General features: G+C 33.2%; 1 protein-coding gene across 1 annotated transcript; it reads left to right on the plus strand.

Annotated features, from left to right (window-relative positions):
- The first annotated feature begins 11,473 nt into the window (after positions 1-11,473).
- Positions 11,474-26,469, plus strand: LOC123535018 (uncharacterized). The gene is made up of 2 exons (XM_045317530.2): positions 11,474-11,684; positions 21,891-26,469. The coding sequence occupies exon 2, from the start codon at positions 21,993-21,995 to the stop codon at positions 23,490-23,492; it is 1,500 nt and encodes a 499-aa protein (XP_045173465.2). The 5' UTR covers positions 11,474-11,684; positions 21,891-21,992; the 3' UTR covers positions 23,493-26,469.
- The last annotated feature ends 447 nt before the right edge of the window (positions 26,470-26,916 follow it).

The raw sequence follows: 26,916 nt of genomic DNA on the forward strand, positions 1-26,916 counted from the left end.
ACCATAAATTGTTAACAGAATATTCATAACGTTTAAAGAATTAATATAAATAACATCATTTATTTTAAATTCATTAGCATAATTAATAGAAATAGATTCATTTTTTCTATTATTTTTTACATTATAACTTTGAAGAATTACATTTTCTTTATTTTTTAGTTGTAATTTAGCTTCTCCTTTATCTAATTTAATTGCATCAACAAGAATAATTAAGATGCAATTTTGTTTAATTGTTACATTATTACTATTTTGAACTAAACCAGGACTAGCATTTACAGTTTTCCATTGAAATAATCCACTATCGGTATCTTGGGTATAACATGTTAAAAACAATGGAGGTTTTCTTATTAACTGTCTTTCTATTTTATTTACTTTTTCATTTATATTATTGAATATTCCCATTATATTAATTATTTCAGTTAAATAAAAACACAGTTTTAATAAGTTTTAATTAAAACAATAGTTTTAACCTTTTTTATTAAAATAATTTATAATAATTTATAATAGTTTGTTCATTTTGTTTTACATTATTAATTTTTAGTATTTTATACAATAAATCATACAATGGTACTTTATCTTGTAACATTTTAATGAAAAATAAACAATAATATCCACAGAGTGTACTTGTTTTGTCTTGATATTGTATGTTGTTATACTTAACCCCAGGTATATATTTAAATACTTCTTTCGGCGGAGGAAGTCCAAATGGATCGAAATACATATTATTTAAATAACAAACCCAATGTGTTCCAGGACCAACAAAGTCGTCCAAATTTATAATTCCACACTCGTCCTTTTCTTCGTTTTTGGTAAACCTGTGGTCTCCGAGAGTTTCACTCTTGGTAAATTATTTCTACTAAACACACCCCTAAAGTTTTTAATTTTTAATTGTTTTACCAATTGTTCAATTTCAAAGTTAGAAATTGGTTTGTTTATAAATTTTATTTTTTTTTTACTATAGGAATTCGTCTGTAAGGTCTCCGTTGTGAATCAATCTGTATACCCTGGCCATGTCCCTTACCACTTAACAAAGATGTAATCAAAGGTATTCCTAGACTAGCAGCCAACATACCTAAAAAGCCGCCATTTTGTTTTTGTTTTTGTGTTAATTTAATCACTCCAGATCATACTAATTGCTTTCTTTGATTAGGTGTAAGATATGGTGATATAATATTTCTCTTATCATTAGCTACTGAAATCATACCATTTCCAAGTATTTTACTAACACCAGTACTGGCCAGCCCAGACAAAGCACCAATGCCTAGAGGGGCTAATATTTTTGGAGCTGTTTTTGCTGCCATTGGAAGAATTGTTTTTCCTAACAAACCAGCTAAAGCTCCTAAAAATCCACCATTTTGACCTTGACTGGACATTTGTTTTTTTTTGAAATTGTAATTTCTAATCCCTTACTATTTGCAACAGCTTTTTTAATTTGATTAATTTGTGTTTTTGTTAAAAGTAAAGGAAAGTTTCCACGTAATTGTTCATGTTTTAATCTAAAAGTATGTGGAATTTTATTATTATAAGCTTGTGCTAAATTTTTCTTTTGTCCATCTGTGAGGTTAACTTTATATTCAATATAATTTGATACCATTATATATTTAAAATTTATTTTATTTAAACAATAACAAGTTCATTTCCAATAGTATTTATTTCAACTGATTCTTCATACAATACAATTGCGTAAACACGAATATTAGCTGCTGGTGGAATATTTAATTTAGCTGTTAATGTAATGTGTTTAGGATCTTCTGTTATTACTTCCTTTTTATATTCCAAGTTAAAATGAATAAATCCAAACAAACTTTGAAAATTAAATCTATTTAAGAGACTTCCAGTAGTTTTGTTATTTTGTTCATAATAATAATTAATTACATCATCATATATTCTTGATATACTTGTGTATTCTGTTTCCGGATAAAAAACACCATTACCAACTTCAAGACGACAAGATTCCAATGTACAATTATAATTTTCTGCATTAATTTTAAATGTATCTAATAAATGTGGATTATGTTCTTGTGAATTACTTTTGTCAGGTCGTTGTAAATAAACAAATACATATTGTGGTTTTTTTACACCAGCCGTTATTCTAAAAATTATATTATTTTGTTGTGTATCAGTTGATTGCGTCACCATTTCCCGAAGGTATGACCATCTTGCTTTTGTAAATCTTTCAGCAATTAAATTAAGTCCAAATTCATTAAAAATTAAACGTGGAACCCATAGAATTAATTTTGTTACAATGACTCTACCAGCATCAGCAGCATTAGCTCTAAAAATTAATTCATCATCATCTGTCAGCTGCAGTGTTATTTGAATTTGACTTGGAGGTATAATATTAGTTTCTAAACCCTGAAAAAATGAATAATTATTTAATGGAATCTTAGCATTTACCTCTTTACCACCCTGGATTAATCCTTTTCTAAGACCAAAACCTTTATTATATTCAGCTTGGTCTTTTCTGCTTTCAGCACTAGCGTTAACATCTAAATAAATAAATTCATTTGTTCCAGTTGATTCTGCATAATCATTAGATAGTTCAACCAGATTCTTTACATTTATTACTTTGTATAAATTATTACAATCATAAACCTTTTTTGTTCCACTTTCAAGTGCTGCTTTTCCTGCTGTTTCCAGAGCTTTTTTTCCAGCTGTGCTAATTGAAGATGCGGCTGAACTTGAAAGCAATTTCGTTAAAGTGTCAAAGATACCTGTTCCATGTATGATTTCTTTTCCCGTGTGAGCATCAACATAAATAAATATTCCTTGTTTTTTTTGTCATAAACTTTTTTGTACATTATATAAAACTAAAATTTATAATTTCATATTTCTTTTAAAATTAGTGTAAAACTTGTTTCAACCTCATTAAAATTAATTATTCTACCAAATACATCTGTAATATATATTCTAATTGAATTTATAATATATTTATTAATTTCAGAATATCCAACTCTTTGTGGTTCTTTTGTAAATGGATAAGCTCTTGTTAAATCTGCAGTACTTAAAGCATAGATAATATCACTGAAATTACCATCAACAAGTGAATTATCAATAAGATCACAATGAATGTAAATTGTATCCACAGAGTTAGTTATATTTGGTGTTGTAGTTCCCCATTCAGTATTGTTTAATTTTTTTTCTCAAATCCAAGCAATGTATGAAAATTTGATATTTCCAAATCCAACTCGAAATTATCTGTAATTGAAATCAAAATCTTAAAACTACTTAAATCAAATTCCAAACTTATTGGAGCAATGTCTGATTTATCAAATTCATAATCACCATTACTTATTAATGTTTCCCTAATATAATTATTAATATCTGTGTAACTGTAAGAACCATTTGTAAATATGATATCTTTCCATTCTTTACCATTATTGTAACGAATTCTTTTATTGTCATATTCATCACTAATATTATGCCAAGAGTAGGTCATAGTGTTAATACTATCCAAACCAACAACATAAGTTTTATTTTTATCTAAATTTAAGAACGACTAAATCTGATTGTAAAATCACTCGGAGTATTTTTGTTATCATTTTTAACTGTTTCAGAACTTAATACTATTTTTTGTTCCATTTATATATTCAAGAAAAATAATTTTTATATAACATTTCATGTTGTTCTGGTAAAAGTGAATTCATTTTTAATAGTTCATCAATTATTCTAATACCTTCATTCTTTAGTTCTTCATTATTATTTCCAGCATCAATTGAACCACAAATTAACTCCAAGTCATTAACCAATTCTTTTGGATTACATGGACAAACGTCATAACCTTGTCCCCTAATTACTTTTTTAAATTTCATAGATCTTTTATTGATAGGTAATCCTGATTTTTCTGTTAATTCTTTGAATATTTTTCTTGAATGAATTGAATGTTTTTTATTATTGTTATATCTTTTATTAACCAAATCAATCAAATCATTATCTACTTTAGTGTTAATTACTTCTTTTCCAGTTATTCTATCCTTAGCAATTAATTTGTTTTGACCATAAAGTTTATTTAAGTTAATAATTAAATTACCATATTGTCCATTAGGTGAAACTTTATATGAATTGTGATATTGTATTCCCTTTCCAAATACCTCTGAGTCATTAATCATTTTTGATAAGCGTTCACCATATCTTTTAAGATTTTTTCTGTCTAATTCTAACTCCGAAACATACTCACCTGCAGCCATAGGTTCTGCATTTGTAAATTCAACTATTTCATCTGGATTTTTTTTACTGTGTTCATTTATTCTACGAGTACATTTCTTTAATTTTTCGGTAACCTCTTTTCTTGTTTTTATCCAATCATCTTTATCTTTGTTTATTGCTAACTCTGATAATACAGGTAAGTTCCAATCTGATAATACATTTTTATCGATATTTATATCTAAATTTGCCTCAAATTCTTCAGTTGTATCATCAGTTGTTTCAGTTATTTCCATTTTTTTCTTACATAATCTTCTAATCTTTTAAGTTCATCTTGAGGAACCCATCCGACAGGTTCATCCCCCCAGTCTATTGGTGTATAAGGAGCCGGTTTTAAAGCTTGTTGTTTTTTAGATTCTTCTTGCATTCCTTTAGTTAATTCAGCAATACCTTGTGTCAGATCTTCTGATATACTTTTTGGAAGTAACGCTAATTGCTCCTTAATTCCAGGTAATGCTTTTAACTGACTTGATAATTGTTCTTTTTGATTTTCTATTCCTTCAGTAATTGGCTTATAAATTTCAGTGTACATATCCCGGTTTGTAGCTTTTCTTATTTTTTCTTTCATTATTTCTTCTTTAAGAGCTCTCATCTTTTGCCCGACTAAGTTTTTTCTTATTCTTATTTCATTAAGTTTTGATTGCATTTATATAATAATGTAAGATAATGTAAGATATTGTAAAATAATGTAAAATAATGTAATATTATATAAATGGAAATTCCAAATTATGATACAAAAAGTGATAAATCTAATAACTTTAAACAATTTAAGCAATATCCCTTTATGCCAGATTCATGTTTTAGAATGTTAATATGTGGATCTTCTGGATCTGGAAAAACAAATACATTAATGCATATACTTCGAAAACCTCTTATATATTATGATAAATTATACTTGTATGCTAAAAACCTAGAACAATCTAAATATCAGGATTTAATAAATGACTTAAGCCAAATTGCAAAAAAAAATTAAAGTAGATCCAAATGAAATACTTGAATATTCAGCTGATTCCAACCAAATTGAACCTTGTGAGAATCTTGAATCAGAAAAACAAAAAGTAGTAATATTTGATGATTTTGTATGTGAAGATAAAAAAGTTCAAAATGAAATAACAAAATACTTTATTCAAGGACGTCACAAAAACTGTTGTGTTATTTATTTAAGTCAGTCTTACTATAAAACACCAAAAGATATTCGAATTAACTGTTCACATTATATTTTATTTGAAAGTCCAGGTAAACGAGAAAATGATATGATTTGTAATGAACAAAATATTAACCCTAAATCTTTTACTAATGCAACAAATCAAAAATTTGATTTCTTATATATTGACAAACCAAGGAAGTTTTTAAGAAAAAACTTTACTGGTAATATATAATGGGAGTTTTTAATAATATAGAACAAATAAGTGAACCTGACAGTATAAGTAAAGTTAAATTTGATATTGATTTAAGTGATTATGCTACTAAAAAGCAATTCAAAAAACTTAAAAAGGAAACGGAATCGTATCTTCATAGAAATAAGAAACTTGATAACACAATGAACAGAGCATTAGATATGGGAGGTAATGAAATAATCAACCTAGGAGATCCAGATAAACCCAACGATGCAGTTCCAAGACGGTTTATGTATAAAAAATTCAAAGTGTAATAGATAACTATAAACTTGAAGATGTCAAAAGTATAAAACAAACACTAGAAGCAGAAGTAAAGAATATTGAAGAATTAACAAAAGATTTTAAAAATAATTCATTATTAATAGTTGAATTACAAGATAAAATTGAAAAAGAAATGAAAGCTATGGTTGATTCTATTAAAGAACTTGAAGAAAAATCTGATTTGACAGATGAAAACATAAAAAAAGTATTTAGAACTAATTTTGAAAAGTTATACAATCAAGTTCAAGAATTAAAAGATAGTATCATTAAACATGAAGAACTAAAAGACAAGATTATTGAAGCTGAGAAAAAGTTACAAAATATGTATCAGTTAGAAATTAGAACAGAAATAAATAAACTAAATACTGAAACTGAAAATAAGCATAAAGATTTATTAGAATTAATTTCAAATAAACTTGCAGAATATAAATCTGAATTGGAAAAGGCAGCTTCACAAAGAGGTGATGATCATGACACAGCATTAGATGACTTTAAAAAAGAGCTCAATTCTAAAATAGATAACTTTAAAACACAAATTCGAAATTGGATTAGTATTGTTGACAACCGTCATAATTTAAAGTATGCAGACTTAAGTAATATTACAAAAAAATTACAAGAAGATATGACGCAGCTTAATGCTAAAGTTGAAGAACATAAAAATGAACTGGACTTTGTAGTTGAAAAATCAGTTAAACAAGGAGAGTTAATTACTGTTAATACTGAAACAAATTAACATAATTAATAATCAGCTAGAAAATTTGAAGAAACAACTTGTAGATATGATTAATAATGTTGATGCACGTCACAATATAAAGTACGAAGAGTTAAGTAAACTTACAGGTTTATTACAAAAAGATATTAATGAATTTAATGATCAAATTAAAAAAATAATAAATGATTTGGACTCTGTAGTTGAAATATCAGCTAAACAAGGAGAATCAATCACTGCTAATACCCAAGTAATTACTGCTAATACTAAAGCAATAACCACTAATGTCGAAGAAATTACCACTAATGCTGAAGAAATTAAAAAAGTAAAAAATGCTTTCTTAAAACAAGAAACACAATTAGCTAGAATAAAGCGTGTTGTTGACAATTTACCTGCTTCTGAAGTTGCTATAACAAAACGAATTGATGATTTAGCTAAAATAATTCTTAAACTTAAAAAGAAAGACAAAAAAATAGAAGAAAGGTTAGAGGAAGTTGGACATGAAGTGTTTCTTTTTGAATATAACAGTTTTTATGATAAATACAGTTTTTATGAATTCGTAAAAATGAAAAAGTATTTTAGCCGTCACGGTGCCTGGTTATATTCAACATATGAAGATATGACCGGTCTGAACTATTTAAATGCATTTCAATTAAGACCTGGAATTATCGTAGATTTTGAAGATTTTATACGCATAAACCAACAACATAAAATAGCTGTACCAGATGTGATGTGCTTTTGAGGGGTGTGTTTGTGATTAAAAAAACCGGAACTTATATAATAGTTATTAATATTTTATTAGCGGGGGCCGGGTTTAAAGCTGAACCGAATAAACCGACTAAAAGCCCAATATCGCAGTTTATATTTAGGTGGTGGAATGATAGTGATGATCTATTTCTTGGTATATTTGGCAGTAATATAATAAATATAGTAGCCGAGGACTTTGACATTGGATCGGACAAAATAATATCTATGTATAAGAAAAAAATTAAAATTTATTTAACACAAGGGACAATGTTTGACATTCATCCTTATGACGATTCAACATCTACAGAAGTAAATTTTACGCTTTTGACGAGTAGTTACATCAGATTCTACATATCGGATAAACCTGTATCGGTTCATATCGGATGAATTAGTAAACAGACTTTTGAGTTAATCTTTAGTTTGTATCAATTACTGTGTTTTTATTTAACTGGAATAATTAATATAATGGGAATATTCCAACTACTCTCAAAAGCGTATGTTCAATCATGCAGATGCCTATGGCATACTCAAACGGTTGAGTGATCTCAGTTGTTTGTACTTAAATCTTGTAATACTTGTTTAATAGTTGTTAAAAAAGTGCAAAAGCCGTGTTGCATACACTTATTTTAACCCCGACGCCAGATAGAATTTATTACGTGCCCATAACTTTAATCTATTATTGATTCGGTGGCGTGCAAGGTATAACAAGATAAACATATTAGTTTTCAATGTCGACTTTATGAATAGAGTAGTAAATATCGCGGTAGTTGCTATGTGAAAACGTAAACAAACATTGCACAATATCAAGTCAATAAATTATTGAGTCTCTTTTAGTTTTATCTTGTACTCTTCTACCGACAGAAAACATTTTAAAATCAGACAGCAATACAAGAAAGTAAACGGGGATTGGAATTTTTAAAAGAACTTGGAAAGTTATTAAAACTTGAAAAAAGCAGACGAAATTGGCTGCAACAATTTGAGGAAATTAAAAGAAAAATGTCATTTCAAGGAAGAAAAAGAAAACTTGAAACGGAGGAAGAAGAATCTCTTGAAAGAGAAGTAAAAAATCCATATAGTAAGTTGCTTTGAATGTATAATTTTTATTTGTGTTTTTTATTTGATACTATTGTCATACTTCTTAAGATTTATTTATTTCATTTAAAATAGTCTTTCGTTATATTTCAGATTTGAGAAGTACCCCTCCACAAAGTCTTGAGTAAAAGAAAAGAATAGAAATACAGTAATTTTGTTGTAAAAAATATACTAATAAAACAATATATAAAATATAATGTGTTCAAAATTTTGTTATAACACTACTGTCAAATTTTGCCAAAAGTCTGCCAAGTGGCAGCAATGTGGCAGTGTCTGCCAAGTTGGCAGAAAAATGGCAGGCTTTTGATTGGTTGAATTTGTGGTTTCCTACATAGCCATTTTTAGAAAATGCACTTGATTTACCTATGACACAACAGGTACATAAAGGACAAGTATGTGTCTTACAAGTAGGACAAGCTCTCAATACACAATAGAATTGTATTTGTTATAGCGTAGTATTTGTTCTCCAGTTACACTGAAAACTTGATCTTTATCTTGATATGCACTGTCAATCAGGAAGTAAATACGCTACGGTGTATAGATATTTAAGTCAATTTTATTTCAGCTTATATCTTTGATAAACCTGTGGGTTTTAAATTGTCTGGCATTGGTCAGTCCGGACCAAAGACTAAATGTTTTTTTTGGTTAAACCGGAGGTTTTCATTCGGTTTAACTAAAGATTTAAAACATTTTTAGGGTATCAAGGGTACCAAGTTAGTATTTTAAGTTTAGGGTAAGGTTAAAGTCCACTTATAGAATAGGGATATGGGGTCAAGTGGGGTCAAATTGTTTTCGCACCATCATTTTACATTATTACTTGCTTCAGAAGTTGTTTTTGTAAGCTAATTTCTGATAACAAAAATCTAGCTCTTAACAATTGGAAGATAAAATGAAACATCACTTGGTATTTCATAATGAAGATAATACAGTGGCTTGTATCACATTTTCACATTTATGAACAACTGTTGAAATACCTGACAGTTAGTATTAGAAAGGTGCAATTGAATTGTTCTGTAGCTATTACATAAGGTTCATTTACAAAGATAGCTTAATATGTGTCAGGGTCCGTTGTGATAACTACTAGTAACTGTTTCATGATGTTTTGTAGTAACCTTTCCTCATGTTTTGAAGCAAAAATAACAATTTGGCATATTCGTAAAATTTTGTGACAATGATTGATGATGGAAGAAGATGGATATGTTATTTGGAAGGCATTCTGAGTCCAAAACACCCTTAATATATTTCAACACATGCACAGATGGATACATACAAAGCTGCAAGACAGTCGACAGAAAAGTTCATCAAGTGGTCACGAAGATCCAGTCCTTTGTCATTTTATCTAACCTTTCACCAATGCGTGCATGTTATTAACTTCTATAGAAACTATGCAGTTTCGGTCATTCCACAATTACTTTGTCTCTGTCAATGAATCTTAAACATTACCTGGGAGTGCCTTATTTTTATTCGACTTTGTTAACTCTGCTTGAATAGAGTTTTCAGTTGGGGTGGGAGAGCTCCGTTGGTTAAGGTTGCTGACTTCAAATCACTTGCCTCTAATCGCTGTTGGTTCGAGCCTCACTCGGGGCGTTAAATTCTTCATGTGAGGAAGCCATCCAGCTGGCTTACGGAAGATCGGTGGTTCTACCAAAGTACCGCCGCTCGAACGAGGGGTACCTGGGGTCTTCCTTCCCATCAAAGCTGGAAATTCGCCATATGACCTGTGTATGTGTCGGTGCGACGATAAACGCAACAACTTGAATAGAGTTTAATTGTGACTTTGCAAATCCTTCAGGAACGCCGTCAAATTCATGTTGAAAAGTAGCATATTGTGTAATGACATGTAGCAAAATACTTAACGGCTGGCTGAACAAGTACCAAATCCAAACACTATTTAGCCGTAGTACTAGAGGTCAATCAGTGACACAAATGATAATCCTTCCCTGCATTAAACTGTACACCTGTATGACACCAGTTAAATAGGAAGAATGAAGTAACTGTGTGGTTATAAACTTAGTGATAAGTCATTCCATTGTAATTTCAAATTTCATGGTAAATGCTGATTTTACTTGTTTTATATATGATGTGTGATATGGTAGAAATAACATTATATCTTAGTTTCAACTTAGGTAGTGGATCTGGATTTATGTTACTAGACTTGAAACCTATTCCGATATCATACAATAATCATATATTTGACCTTTTTTGGATTGAGATAAATTTTTCACTTCCAGGTATAATTGGGGAATAGATATTGATCAATGAATTGGAAGGTAGGACTGCAAGAGATGATACATGGAAATTAAATAAAAAAGTAAAAAAGAAGTAACATGCTTCAAAATAATCAAGTCAAGACTTTTGTATTATATTCCGTCTTAAATGTTATATTTAAACAACCATTTTTTAACTGCTTTTCATAATTCAAAATATTAGTTACTATCTCTTCACTATTCCATGAAACTGATACACCATCGCCGCGGCTTCCAGGAATGATGACATACGTGCTTTCGCCAAATACCCTAGCAGTAACCAATGTCCTACATTCGGCAGCATGGTCTGATATTTGAAATGAGCCGCACCATGAGAAAAACCACATAGTGCTTTTGCGACCAGCATGGATCCAGACCAGCCTGCGCATCCGCGCAGTCTGGTCAGGATCCATGTTGTTCGCTTTCAAAGCCTATTGCAATTAGAGACACCGTTAGCGAACAGCTTGGATCTTGATCAGACTGAATCAATGCTGGTCGCAAACACACTATGTTGGTTTTCCCATTGTGCGGCTCAAATCTTTTCTTAGCAAAAGCCTTCGTATAACCTATTTTATCGAGGGCATGGCAGTTATGAAAAGGTCGCTATCACAGGCATACCTAATACTTAGTTATCTAAAGTTTCTAGGGATTCTTGGTAATTGTAGCGGTAACCATTGAGCACTTTAAAACTTAAAGGTCTTCTTCCAGGAAAAAGATACTTCTTATGTAGCAGCACTATGGCGTAAGGAAGCAGGAAGTAAAGATACCTTTTACGTAGTGAAAGCCATCTTTCATAAGCTTCCGTACTGAAGAGCATGGAGTAGTGTTTGATGCGTATGAGAAACAGTAGTAAATGGATTGTGTATTGTTATTAGTATGCTTTACCAGAGTATTTGTTGTTGAAATATGCTACTATTTGAATAAAAGTTTACTTGGACATAAAAGTGTTACATTTCTAGCACTGGTGGATCATAGAGTGTATTTAATTAATTAGAAGCCTACCCTATAGTGCGGCGACAATTGAATGTGGTAAGTATTTCTTTCGTGGTTTGACGTATTGGATTTGTTAAAGTTCTTTGTTTGTAAAATATCAGAAATATAGATATATATACAATATACTTTTATGGAAATAAATAATGTTAAACGACAAGCTAAAATAAGGAAATGTAATAATTATTCTAACAAATTTGGATTAATATGTAATATTTTCTCCCTACCTAATCCCATGTCGAGTAGAATCTCCAAAAGGCCAATATGAAAATCACCAAATTTATCAAAAGTACCACTGAAAACGAGCGGTATTATATTTGTCTGCTAGGATGTCGCACTTGTTGTGGCGTTTTCTAATTAGTGTGAAACATCAAAAATATTTAATTAGGATATGAACATATTACATGAGGAAGAAAATTTGAGCCGCGTCATGAGAAAACCAACATAGTGCGTTTGCGACCAGCATGGATCCAGACCAGCCTGCGCATTTACGTAGTCTGGTCAGGAGTTATGCTGTTCCCTTTCAAAACCCATTGTAATTAGAGAAACCGTTAGCGAACAGCATGGAACCTGACCAGACTTCGCCGATACACTGGCTAGTCTTGGTTTTCTCATGGCGCGGCTCATTTGTAAAGATTAACTTACAGTACGCATCCATTATAATAATGATTTTTGGGGCGGTGCGTAAGCTCCGCCTCCAATGGAATTAAGACGGGAAAATGAAAGCCCGTCACTTCTTAGTGCAAAACGGCAAAGCGCATCCACTTTCTACATCCTCTCATAAAGAAGAGTACCTAAAACAAAGCGGATGAATATGACCTATATTGCGGCTATTTTAGACTTGTCTGGTTCCCGTCGTACTATGTATTTGATTCTTTGTGCCGCATTTTTATCTACCAGGGACTTTCAGCAGGAAATCACTCGTTTCCTGATAGATATTTCATAAACGGGAAGGGCTAGAGACTTGTGGTCGGTTTCATTTTGTAGCTAAATGTATACAGGAAGAAGTGATAGGTAGTTTTTTTAATTGTCTAAAGAATTATTTTCACAACGGCCCGGGAAGTGAACCCATTGCTCACAGGCTCGATTCTCGAGATTCTGGCCTTCAGTAGACATATGTATAATTTGTAGGGGGTCATATTTCATTACATATTTTTCATTTTGAACTCATTTAGGATGAAAAACAGGGCCATATTCTTTGTCCCAGATCCGATACTGGTGCCTGTGGACATAACATATTTTAACATTTTGAGGTCTATCGGTTATGTCAGGTCTTATCGGATCGCCATTTCATGATTTATAACATGTAGTCAGAAGTGAACACACATCATGTCGCCTTTATTCTTCAAATTACGAACAACATAACCCAATCCGAAGTGAAAGAACACTACTTACTCCGAAAACAATCCTTTTTTCAACTGCATATGTGAATAATTACAAAGGCAGTGGCTACGATTACGATATCATAACCCTAGCCTCCCGTTCTAGGATTACAGAAGTTCCGTATTCCTAGACCACCCTATGAGAATAGGCTAGGATTACGGAAGTATTTAAGAGGCATCAAATTTATGTTAAGACACGCATAAATGACATTGTAAACTTACACATTTCACTTAATTTCACTTATATTTTGTGCTATCGATCGGCCGTTTTGGGTTAGTATGATCTTAAAGGCGGTGCGGGGAAATATTATAAAATTATCTATGTTTCGTATATACCTGCATTTTTTTTTCACCAGGTCAACACAAATGGTCTTTAATAACACACGATATGGTTATAAATCATAAAATTCAAAGTAAAGAATTCTTTTTTAAATCTAACTTTGAAACTCATATTTCTAATATAATTCCGCACGCAGCCATTAAGATTATACTAACCCAAAACGGCGGATAGAAAACAGGAAATAATAAGGCAGGCATAAGACTCTATGCCTCTTAAAATATTTCCGTCATCCTAGCCTATCCTCATAGGGTTGTCTAGGAATACGGAACTTCCGTAATCCTAGAACCAATCTGACTAAAGTACTTGATCTTCTAAACGAAGATCTGAAAACGACCCATTCACATTCGTCTTCTACTTATTTTGGATTTCCAATATTGGTATTTTTACCTTCGCAAATCTATTTTTGTTTGAACCAATCAGACAACTTGTTCGAATGTCAAAGAGAAAGAAAAATTTGTAGTTAACCCAGGGCTCGAACCTGGGACCTCTCGTTTACAGAGCAAGTGCCCTACCGACTGAGCTAACCGGCTATCTGAAATCTTTCGACTTAAAAATTGTTGATATCAAAACCAAAGACTTTATAAAGCTTACAGAATGCTGTAAGGTAGCTTTTGATTGGCTAGCGGAAGGGTTGTCAGAACGAGGCCATCAATAGCTCGTTGTCAGATCCTATGCGTAGCGTAATAGGAGATGTACTTTAGTCAGATTGTCCTAGAACCGGAGTAGAGTATGATAAATAACGGTAGGCTAAACTGTTTAAATCTGCGTACATCGTATATTTTACGTTTGAGAAAATGCTACATTCTACATATTAGGGCCCTTTTAGACGTTACAATGCAGATTAAAAATGAAATATAAAATAATGAATGTTGAAGGTAAAATGAGCATGTACACATCTAATATTTTGGACTACTCTTATTTTATAATATTTTTGATTTTTTTCAAAGGCTCTATTCAATAATTTAGCTGTTTGTGTATTCTAGTATTCTACTGTCAATTCTACTTTTAAATTTCTTGTACAGGCGCGCAGCTGCACATAATACTCGTAAAGAGGGGTAATGCAGTATAAATAGATAGGTAATGCCGGTTTGACGTATTAATCTTCAGATTTCTATGCAAGGTAGCAGGGGTGGCAAAATCTGATTTTGTCTTGTTTGTCCTTTTTGTCAGTTGCTATTTTGTACTTGTCCGTATATTATATAGTAAATTCTAGTCAAATTAGACTGGTCCGTACAAGCTTTGGGACAACCTGGGCAATACGGACAATTGAATTTGCCACCCCTGGGTAGTCGAATGAATTTGATGATGATCATGAACGAGCATTAAATTACATCGTCAAAGGTAGTTGTTCTTTGAAAGTCAACAGGTGTACGGCTCCAGTCGCATTCGGTTTAATAATATTACAAAACGCACATTTTTACAAATTGGTATCCAATCAATTGGACCTCATTCTATTAGTGTACACTGAAAAACAAATTGTTTGTGCAACAAATACCACTCCAATTAACTGTATCCTGTCGATTTGCCATTTTGGGAATCGATAGTAACTTAGGTATTCCGTAAACCACATGACCGATTTTTGGTTTCACAACCTTTTCCATGTCGAATTAAATCTTAATTTAGAAAGAAATCAACTGTTGTTTGTAGCCACAGTTTTTCCTTATCAAATAGGATAGATCACCCAGACGTAACGCATCAACACCTGTTCATCTGGTGGTGGACAAAAAAAATAATTTTACATTGTTGGTGTATGGGATTTTAGATTTTTTATTTCTTAATAATTTCGTTCATTTTTAGATATTAAAAAATCAAGAAAGTTTCGAAATGCTAACGATATTCTCGTTTCGTTATTCAAATATCTTTTGAAAATGAATAACCGTTTTAAATGTCATATGATTTAAATAGCGCCATAGATGCCCTCAACTTTTAGGAAAACACCATAAGTTATTTTACACTAACAACATCTTTCCATAAATGGCATTTTTTCCCTATCTGAACAGTTATCACGCAGAAATTTTCACACTTTTGAGCAAGTCTCAATGAAACTTAGTCAGAATGTTACCCTTAATAAAACTTTTGATGAGTTCTTGATTGGGTCATCTTAGCTCTAAAACTAGGTCACCAGGTCAAATCAAAGGGTAAGCTTGTAAACACTCTAGAGGTCAAATGTTTGGCCCAATCTTAATGAAACTTGGTCAGAATGGAACCCTCAATAAAATCTTGGAAGAGTTTGACATTGGGTCATCTGGGATCAAAATCTAGGTCACCAGTTCAAATTAAAGGAAAAGCTTGTTTACACTCCAGAGGTCACAATTTGGGCCCAATCTTAATGAAACTTGGCCAGTATGTTACCCTCAATAAAGTCTTTGACGAGTTTGATATCAGGTTATCTTGGGTCAAAACTAGGTCACCAGTTCAAATTAAAGGAAAAGCTTGTTAACACTGTAGAGGCCACATCTATGACTATATCTTCATGAAACTTGGTCAGAATGTTGATCTTAAAGATCGTAAGGTCCAGTTTGTATTTATGTCATCTAGAATAAAAAAAACTAGATCACCAGGTCAAATCAAAGGAAAAGCTAATTTACACTAAAGAGGCCACATTTATGAAGATATCTTAATGAAACTTGGTCAGAATATTAATTTTGATGATCTTTATGTCAAGTGCAGATTTGGGTCAGGTGGGGTAAAAAACTCGGTCAATAGGTCAAATCAAAGGAGGAGCTTGTTGAGGCCACATTTATGACTGTATCTTCATGAAACTTGGTCGCAATGTTAATCTTGGTGATCTATAGGTCAAGCTCGAACTTTGGTCATGTTGGGTGAAAAACTGGGTCACCGGGTCAAATCAAAGGAAAAGCTAGTTTACACTTTCGAGACCACATTTATGACCATATCTTAATGAAACTTGGTCAGAATGTTAATTTTGATAATCTTTAGGTCAATAGCTCAGGTGAGCGATACAGGGCCTTCATGGGCCTTTTGTTTATATTTTCTCTGACTCGCTTAATAAATTTAAATTTATATGACAGTAACCTAATATTCTCTATTTATTACATATTTGACGTTGCAGGAGTGTAATACAGCCATTAAATAAAAACTATACTACACTATTGTAATAAAGCTTTGACATTGACGTCATTTATAGTATAGGCGACGTCGGTCAAATTGACTTGTGTATATAGCAGAAGAAAGTCGAACATTTGGTGTTTCGACAAGAAAGGCTAACGTGTGATAAAAAGAATTCATCTTACATTTGTGACTATCCACGTTGAATTTATTAAACTCTTTGAATATAATTGATAAAATGTGGTGTTTCACATTTTATCATGCAATCTATCTTATATTTGGCTTGAGTGTCATCGTCCGTCAGACGAAGTCTCTTGCGCAAACCACAGGTTCCTATCTCAATATTTGACTTTCATCTAAGAATGTTACAAAAAAACAGCTGAAATGCACCGCCCCATCAGTACTCTCAGTGCTTTGATTTTGAATGAAATAACAATTCCTTCTGTAAAGTGGTGCGGCTAACCTTACCCGTGATTCACAAGCTTTTTGGTAAGAATCCGCCATGTTTCATAGGGACATGTAACATTGTACTGGGTATGTTGTCTTTTATATATTCAATATTACAAACCTTCCACGAAAACAATTAATATGTCAATAATTAACATATTTCGCACTTGCCATATAATCATAGAATTTAACAAAACAAAAATATACAGTTCATTAAACCAAAGTCTTCTAAGAAATGTACGTTATTAGAAATGATCGCAAATATATGTAGAAATCTGCTGGTACTTAACAAATAATTTAACTTCGTATCGGTTTGTGAACAGATGCATTTGGAACAAATGTACCAAATACTGCAAGCAAATCATTGTCTTAGGGACCTGGATACTTGTTAAAATTAGTCATGTCAAAGTATTATTACCATATGTCTATAATTCATTTTTATTTGAATTTTATTTCTTATTTTTGACAAAACAAAATTCGCACCTATAGATATTGAAGACTGAAATGATTTTTGAAATAGTTCATCGTTTAATCTATTCTGTAATCAAATCTAATTTAGCATGCGTGAGATCGGGTCTAACGTCTCTTTCAACATTCTTTTTTAATCATATAAACGACGGTGTCTAGCTGTAGCAGTGAGCACAATGCCCAGCCTTATAGTGCTGCCTCGCTGGAATATCACACATGACATTAAACTGATCCCGGGCTGACCAGTCCGAGTACTATCCGCTTAATACTGAACGCCAAACTAGCAACTAGTACCATTTTAACGTCTTTTGTATTACGCGACCTGGGATCGAACCCACGACTTCCCGCACTCAAAGAAAGCGCTCTACCACGAAATCTAATTTAATCCACATAATATTCTTTATAATTACTCTGACATTTATACCTCAATATTGTAAGCAGGTTTCTAAAAATTGGTTTCCTTTGAAATAATGTTAAACTGTTACTGTTTAATGTTTCATTTCATTCAGGCCATTGTTTTCTATCCAACAGGCATAAAAAGCAGCACATATATGCTTGTGTCTTACATGAAACAAAAAAAAAAACACTCACCAAACTAGGCGTCCAGTAATATAACTCTGATTAGCACCCACTGTTTTTTTATAACCAACCTCCAGTGTGTTATAGAAGGAGATATATCCGGTTCTTTGAAATAGAATGTGTTGAGAATTAGAGTTAACACGCATTTTAGGAAACTAACAAATTTCATTTTCATCCTCTGAATATTTTTATCAACTGTATAATCATTTTTCGTATATTTTATCTTATTTTCAAAGAAGACAGCATAAAACAAATATGGTTCGTATATAAATAAATACAACAACGGGACATTTTGAGTTTATATAAACCATCACAAGAGGGACCACTGCCTAGTTGTGCATTTTCTGGCTTAATGATTTTTAGCGGAGTCTTGGCTCTTGATCTGTCAATTTTTTATGATGTTTTGACCACTTCTCATTTATTATTTGCTGAACTTCAACCAAAGCTTACAGGAGTGATCATTGTCAAGCCCAATTTCCCATATTACCGGCATTTTAAGATTTGGTAATATTCAGGCAAGTTATGCTACTTGATTAATTAAATTTAATGTTGTTTAGGCCATTTCTGTTATATTATTGGGCAAATTTCCACTAAATCGCGCAGGACTGGTCAGCGCTAAACCTACTTATATATTATATCGACATGTTTCGGTTTAGTGGTTTTAGTGGAGTTATGCCCTTGATTTGTCGTATTTTACTTTGTCTGAGCAACTACTCCAATGCGACCAGTATGAATTACACGAAACCTCATAAAAGTGATTGTTATGGATCAGTGATTTTCTCTGGATGCTCTTAGTTGTGGCATTTTACAATTTCAACATGTAAAGTGGTGCAAAACAATCTTTAGATTTTTGTATAAAGAAAACGTATAGTTCATACTTCTAGTATTACCACTACCACTTCAACTGCCCCTGCCACTACCACTATCTCTACAACTACTACTACTACTACTACTACTCCTAGCCCGCCCGCTTAGCTCAGTAGGTAAGAGCGTTGGTCTACGGATCGCAGGGTCGCGAGTTCGATCCTCGGGCGGGGCGTATATTCTCCGTGACTATTTGATAAACGACATTGTGTCTGAAATCATTAGTCCTCCACCTCTGATAATTCATGTGGGGAAGTTGGCAGTTACTTGCGGAGAACAGGTTTGTACTGGTACAGAATCCAGGAACACTGGTTAGGTTAACTGCCTGCCGTTACATGACTGAAATACTGTTGAAAAACGGCGTTTAACCCAAACTACTACTCCTAATACCAATGCTACTACTACTAATACTGTCACCACTATTACTACTACTACTTCTACTCCTACTACCAATGCTACTACTACTACTAATACTACCACCACTACTACTACTACTTCTACTACTACTTCTTCTACTACTACTTCTACTACTACTACCACCACTACTACTACTACTTCTACTACTACTATGACTACTTCTTCTTCTACTACAACTAGAAGTACTGCTACAACTATTACCACTGCTACTACTTCTTCGACTATTATTACTACTACGACGACGACTACTTCTTCTTCTTCTACTACTACTAGTAGTAGTACAGTAGTACTTCTAATACTACTACTTCTTCGACTATTACTACTACTACTACTACTACTACTACTACGATGACGACTACTTCTTCTTCTTCTACTACTACTACTAGTAGTACAGTAGTACTTCTAATACTACTACTTCTTCGACTATTACTACTACTACTACTACTACTACGATGACGACTACTTCTTCTACTACTACTAGTAGCACTGCTACTACCATTACTTCTATTACTGTTGCTACTACTTCTTCGACTATTTTTGCTACTACAACTACTAATTACACTACTACTAGTAGTACTGCTTCTACTGCTACTACTACTACTACTACTGCTTCTTCTACTACTACTACTACTACTACTGCTACTACTACTTCTTCTACTACTACTACTTATACAATAATACCACTACTTTTTCTACTACTACTACTACTACTACCGCTACCGCTACCACTACCACTACCACTACGAATACCACCACCACCACTACTACTACTACTACTACTACTACTACTACAACTACTACGACTGCTTCTACTACCAAAATTACCACTACTTCTTCTACTACTACTATTACCAATATTGAAACTACTACTACTACTACCAATATTACCACTACTTTTACTACTTCTACAGCTACTTTTACTACTACTACTACTACTACAACAACAACTACTACTACTATTTTCACTACTGCATAATATTTTAACAATTCGATTTGTCGTTGTGACAGACTTGAAATAAAACAACGTATAAAGATCAAAAAAAATTAATCCTTTGTGGCATAGACAATATGTAGTACTATAATAAAGAATTCAAAATTTAGGCAATAAAGTTGTGCACAAGCAGTTAAAGACGCGCCAGAAAAGAATAAGTGTATGCTTCTGTATTTCCATAATGGTAATCATACACGATAAGCATAAACAATAGAGAAATACCAGCATCTAGATAGAAGTATAAAGCCAAGAAAATGAGTTTTATGTCTAAATATATCATTAAATTAATGCAGCACATTTCTTGTGAACATTATTTATGTATTAAGTTAGGCTTAGACCACACTTTGTTTCAACAATGCAGAAAAGGGACTGACTTAATAAGTTTGCATGTGAAGTTGTGAAAACAGAATAATTCAAGAAGAACCTTTATTGTCCATCTGTTAGCTGTATTATACCAGTATTATCAGAATTATTTGCACGAAATTCACGTAGGCGGAAAAATTAGTTCCCTAGATTATAGTGGATCTTTAAAGAATAGATATTATTAATAATAGACTATTATGATAACAAAAACTAATGCACGGAAGTAATAAAATATATAATATTGTACAACAGAAATTGAAACTTAATTAAGTTTTTTTAATTTCCGAAACATCTAAAGGGAAAAATTACTTCAGACTGACGGAGGGAAAAAATCTGACCCGCATTTTTACTCGAGTAATTTAAACTTTCTTTTTTCATTTTTTCTTTTTTTATTTAATCGAAAAGCGAACCCTTTTATATACCTTAAAAAGATTTCTATTCTCTTTCATATATTTTACAATTAAATTGAGTTTTGTTATACTTAGTAGAGATGGTACCAAAACAATTCAAATTCGTCCTAAAGTCTAAAGTTTAAAACTGTGTTTTTCAGTGTGTGAAATTTAGCTTAGTTCATACATTTACTAAATATATCTATTTCATGCATTTAAAAAAATCATCGTCTAAAAATATCTGAAGTAAAAATGGATAACACTTGTATTGACAGGTTTTCATTAATTTTGGAATTTCTCCATTTATTTCTTTTTCATGTTATTTAAGTGCCTCTAACCGTTACTAATTTTTCAACATTTGGCAACATGCATAATCAAATTTATGTGATGAAAATCAGAGAGAGTGGTGGACACTAGAGACTCAGTTCGTGTCTACAAGTTCATCAAAAAGTCATTAAGTCACTAATGCAAAATTTAGTTTGTTAACATTTTAAACTTAACCTGAAATACATTTCCAAAAGTATGCGAACATATAAACACATATATTTTGAACAGTATATAGAAATATCAATAAAAAATCTTTCAGCCTTCTGATACACTTATCCAATTTCAGACCACACTACTTTTTAAAAAGGCACAAAACCGCATGAACGCAGTGATTTTTTAAACAAGAAATTTTGATTTTAGAGTAAAATAATTCATAAAAAATACAGTTACATATTATGTTTTGTCAAATTTAGGAAGAAACAAAAAAATCTTGTGTGTAGTTTTGAGGGAAAAAAATCATTATCTACGCCTTTGTGTGTTTGTTTGCTTTTTCCTTTTTTTTTTAATCTTTAAATTTTAAGAGGTTAGTATCATGATCACTGAAGAGAAAAAAAATGACGTGCCATACACAATGGCGATAATTCTGAATATTTGGTATTTTTCTTTCAGAATTGTTTAACGGTCCCGTGGACGTGAATCAGCTGGCAGCAGTTGTCGAATCTTACATTATTCCTGAGCTACATTATATATCGTGCTTCGAGCGATTGTCAAATGGAAACTAAACAGCTCATAGCAAGATACGAATCATTGAATGGAAAGAAATGGTCGCCTAATTCCTTTTATAACGAGGCCCTAGACAAACTCGGCTATACAAAGGCGCGTTTGGAGGAAAGGGTAAAAATATATGACAATGCAGCCGATTGTTTGACCAGGGTAACAAATAGAAACTGGCCAGAAAGCATATATGTTATTGTTCCTGGAAGTCGTGGTGAAGGGATGGCAGCTTCATGGAATAGTGATTTAGATATGATGTTTGTTCAGCCAGCAGTTAAATGTTTTGAAATTTATCCAACGACAGATTCCAAAGCAGTTGAAAACTGCGTAGCAGCCTTTGAACTTGACTTCCGTGATATCCCCGAAGGATATACAAAATTACATTTAAAACATTTTAAATGGTCCAGAGAATATAGAAAACTCACATCTAGAATTAAGAAATCATTGACGGACAATGATTATTTGAAAAATGGCGAAAGATTGATTGAAGCGGTAGAGTATCGTAGTGGTGCTGTTCAGGCTCAAAAAATAGGTTGGATCAGCGAAAATTACCGATTCGATGAAGTAACCGGACCTGCACAGCCACTCCAATTTCCACTTCCATTCCCTAACAAATACTTGTCTTTTGACTTTGTTCAAGCATTTCCTTGCGATTGCCAGTCGGTATTAGACGACTGGTTTAAACGAGAGAGACAAAATTCCTGGCCAGGCGTAGATGTCCTGAATGCAATAAAGGAAACAGATGTATTTGTTGTACCTGTTGGGCGGTCCGGTAGTAAAGAGGAGACCTTGCAATGGAGAATTTCGTTAACACTTGCAGAAAGATCTCTGGTACGCTCATTCAATGACACGCAGGTAAAGGTGTATGCTGCATTGAAAATGCTGGTAAAACATGAAGTGAAACCGATCTGTGCAAATATCACTTCATACATAGTGAAAAATGTGATCTTCTGGGTGTTTGAAAAGAGATCAGGCACTGTTCAGAGAAACGAATTCGTTGAGATATTATTGCAGACGCTGATATACTTGAAAGATTGTATATGTTTTGGATGTCTTCCAAATTACATGATTCCGTCCAGGAATTTGCTACGAGGAAAGATATCACAAGAGGAAGCATGTGCTTTGAAAGAGCATCTCGATATTTTGATTAAAGAAGATTCAAATGTTCTACTTCGTTGCCCTTTGGTATACAAAATGGCTGAACTGCCGGAGGATGCTCTTAAGGAGAAATTGTTATTTAGGAAACTGTCGGAAGAGCTGTTTCTTGCATTTTTCTCTGTTCCACCGCATGTATATGACGAAATTGAACATTCATTTCAGTTGGCACGGAACCCCGATGAATACCGTCGAAAGTACGCTACGCTTGTGTTACCAATAATACGAGAGCCAAATCCTTTCGGTACATTCCCTCTTTTGAAAACAATGGCGGATGAGGAAATACAAAGCCGGCTGTTTGAAGGATTCAGTCGTGGCGATGATAACATGTGGATGGATTAGGAAATAAAATAAATAAGACAGTTCATAAAATTATGAAACCTTAGCAGACCGAATCGAAAAAAAAAGAAAGTTCTGTTGTTTACTTATATTCCAACATTACATTGTTGTTATCTATGTAAACAAAGTTCATACATATGACATATTTCTACTTATACTGCGACATTGAAAGTTAGTGCAAGGAGTGAAGTTATTGTAACACAAAACCAATATTCTTCAGTTTACTTGAGAAAGGGAAATGTGAATAAGAGTAACCCAATTGTGTGTTGTTTTTTAACAATAGCGGGCGGACATTTTTCTGAAGTAATTTGTCCTCCAAAGCTAATTGGAACAGTGCATCTGTAATGACAATCAAACGATTCCTATGCGACCGCATATTTTCCTTAGGCATTTCGGTATTTTCAGAGGTAGAATAGCTGAAGGCGCACTTGAATTTCCGTAATTTAGGCATTTCGGTATTTTCCGATTTTTTTCAGAGGTAAAATAGCTCAAGGCGCACTTGAATTTCCGTAATTTAGGCATTTCGGCATTTTCAGAGGTAAAATAGCTCAATGCGCACTTGAATTTCTATAAAAAAAAAGAGGAAAAAGCCGATATGACAAGTGGAGATTACGTAATTTTTCGATAGTCATTACGAGTTCATTTCCTGAAAAGACGTAGCAGATATTGATTCTTTATGAACTTTCCAGTTTCTGCTAATGATATAAAACTAAAGATGATACAAAAAGGATTATAAAGATACTGCTGCAAAAAAGGTTTATTGAAAGCTGACTCTGATATCTTGTTGTTTTGCAAACTTCTAAGGTTCTGGGTGACGACAAGTTTCAAAATTTATTACATGAGGTTATGACCTGACCACTGGCACCAGGCCACTGTTCATATTATACCCTACCACAAGGTATACTACAAGAACCGAAAAGTCATGAAGTGAAACGTGCACTAACCCATTTCAATCGTACATTTCTTACCCAATACGCGCAGTTCGATGAATGGGTACCAAACATATTAAACAAGTATAGTCATTTATTTTCCATCGTGCACCAGTCATATTGTCTCAATATTTCATATTACAGAGATACTCCACATATTTTATGCTTTCGTCAACGTTACAGAAAAAAACTTGCGTGAACTTCCCTAATGAACATCCGGTCTAGTGGTCACAGAATGCAAAATATTTTCTGTTTTACAATAAAACAGGAAGTGATGAGTGAAATTCTTTTTAGAAATGACTTTGAATTTGAAGTCATTCATTGGTTTATTTCTGCACTGTTTATTTAATTCATTTGAAAGTTAGTGTAAGGAGTGAAGTTATTGTAACACAAAACCAATAATCTTCAGTTTACTCGAGAAAGGGAAATGTGAATAAGAGTAACCCAATTGTGTTTTTTTAACAATAGCGGGCGGACATTTTTCTGAAGTAATTTGTCCTCCAAAGCTAATTGAAACAGTGCATCTGTAATGACAATCAAACGATTCCTATGCGACCGCATATTTTCCTTAGGCATTTCGGTATTTTCAGAGGTAGAATAGCTGAAGGCGCACTTGAATTTCCGTAATTGAATTTCCGTAATTTAGGCATTTCGGTATTTTCCGATTTTTATCAGAGGTAAAATATCTCAAGGCGCACTTGAATTTCCGTAATTTAGGCATTTCGGCATTTTCAGAGGTAAAATAGCTCAATGCGCACTTGAATTTCTATAAAAAAAAGAGAGGAAAATGCCGATATGACAAGTGGAGATTACGTAATTTTTCGATAGTCATGACGAGTTCAATTCCTGAAAAGACGTAGCAGATATTGATTCTTTATGAACTTTCCAGTTTCTGCTAATGATATAAAACTAAAGATGATACAAAAAGGATTATAAAGATACTGCTGCAAAAAAGGTTTATTGAAAGCTGACTCTGATATCTTGTTGTTTTGCAAACTTCTAAGGTTCTGGGTGACGGCAAGTTTCAAAATTTATTACATGAGGTTATGACCTGACCACTGGCACCAGGCCACTGTTCATATTATACCCTACCACAAGGTATACCAGAAGAACCGAAAAGTCATGAAGTGAAAAGTGCACTAACCCATTTCAATCGTACATTTCTTACCCAATACGCGCAGTTCGATGAATGGGTACCAAACATATTAAACAAGTATAGTCATTTATTTTCCATCGTGCACCAGTCATATTGTCTCAATATTTCATATTACAGAGATACTCCACATATTTTATGCTTTCGTCAACGTTACAGAAAAAAACTTGCGTGAACTTCCCTAATGAACATCCGGTCTAGTGGTCACAGAATGCAAAATATTTTCTGTTTTACAATAAAACTGGAAATGATGAATGAAATTCTTTTTAGAAATGACTTTGAATTTGAAGTCATTCATTGGTTTATTTCTGCACTGTTTATTTAATTCATATTGCATCTTTTATGCTGCATATACACATTTTAGCATACACGTGTAGTTAAACAACGACTGACATATATTTTCACATCAACCAATCAGAAAACGTTTGTAATTTAGACTGGAACTTCACCAGGGAAGTTCAACGAAGTTTTTTCTGCAGAGTTGAGAAAACAATAAACGAGCCGTGCCATGAGAAAACCAACATAGTGGCTTTGCGACCACAAAGTCTGGCCAGGATCCATGCTGTTCACTTTCAAAGCCTATTACAATTAGAGAAACCGTCAGCGAATAACATGGATCCTGACCATACTGCGCGAATGCGCAGGCTGACCTGGATCCATACTGATCGCAAAGCCACTGTTGGTTTTCTCATGACGCGGCTCAAACTATGCGTTGTTATTCTAAGATATGATATATTTGAGGAAACGTTACCGGGATACAATGGAAGATAAATTACCACTTGTTCAATATCCATAGTACATATTTACCGAACTGTGCGTTTAAGATATGAAATGCGTGATTGAAATGGTTTAGTATATTTTCCCGTTCATGACAATGGTTTATTATAGTATACCTAGGGGAAGGGTATGGTGGCTGATTTCTGCCATTACGCGTTTTCGCCCCGCGACCCCGCCGAGCGAAAACACGAGAATTTACAAGTTAAAATGGCGGGGGCGCGGGGCGAAAACTCGCAATTTAGCGGGGGCGCGGAGCGAAAACACGATAATTAGCGGGGTCGCGGGGCGAGAGTTAGTAACTGGTATGTCGGGGGCGCGTGGCGAAAACACGATAATTAGCGCTGCTTAAACGCCGAGTTTTCGCACCGCGCCCCCAACATTCCAGTTCCTAAATCTCGCCCCTCGACCCCTGCTAATTATCGTGTTTTCGCTTCGCGCCCCTGCTAAATAGCGAGTTTTCGCCCCGCGACCCCGCTGAGCGAAAACACGAAAATTAACAAGATAAAATGGCGGGGGCGCTAGGCGAAAACTCGCTATTTAGCGGGGGCGCGAAGCGAAAACACGATAA

The sequence above is a fragment of the Mercenaria mercenaria genome, chromosome 12 (genome assembly GCF_021730395.1).
Source record: "Mercenaria mercenaria strain notata chromosome 12, MADL_Memer_1, whole genome shotgun sequence".
Classification (NCBI taxonomy): domain Eukaryota; kingdom Metazoa; phylum Mollusca; class Bivalvia; order Venerida; family Veneridae; genus Mercenaria; species Mercenaria mercenaria.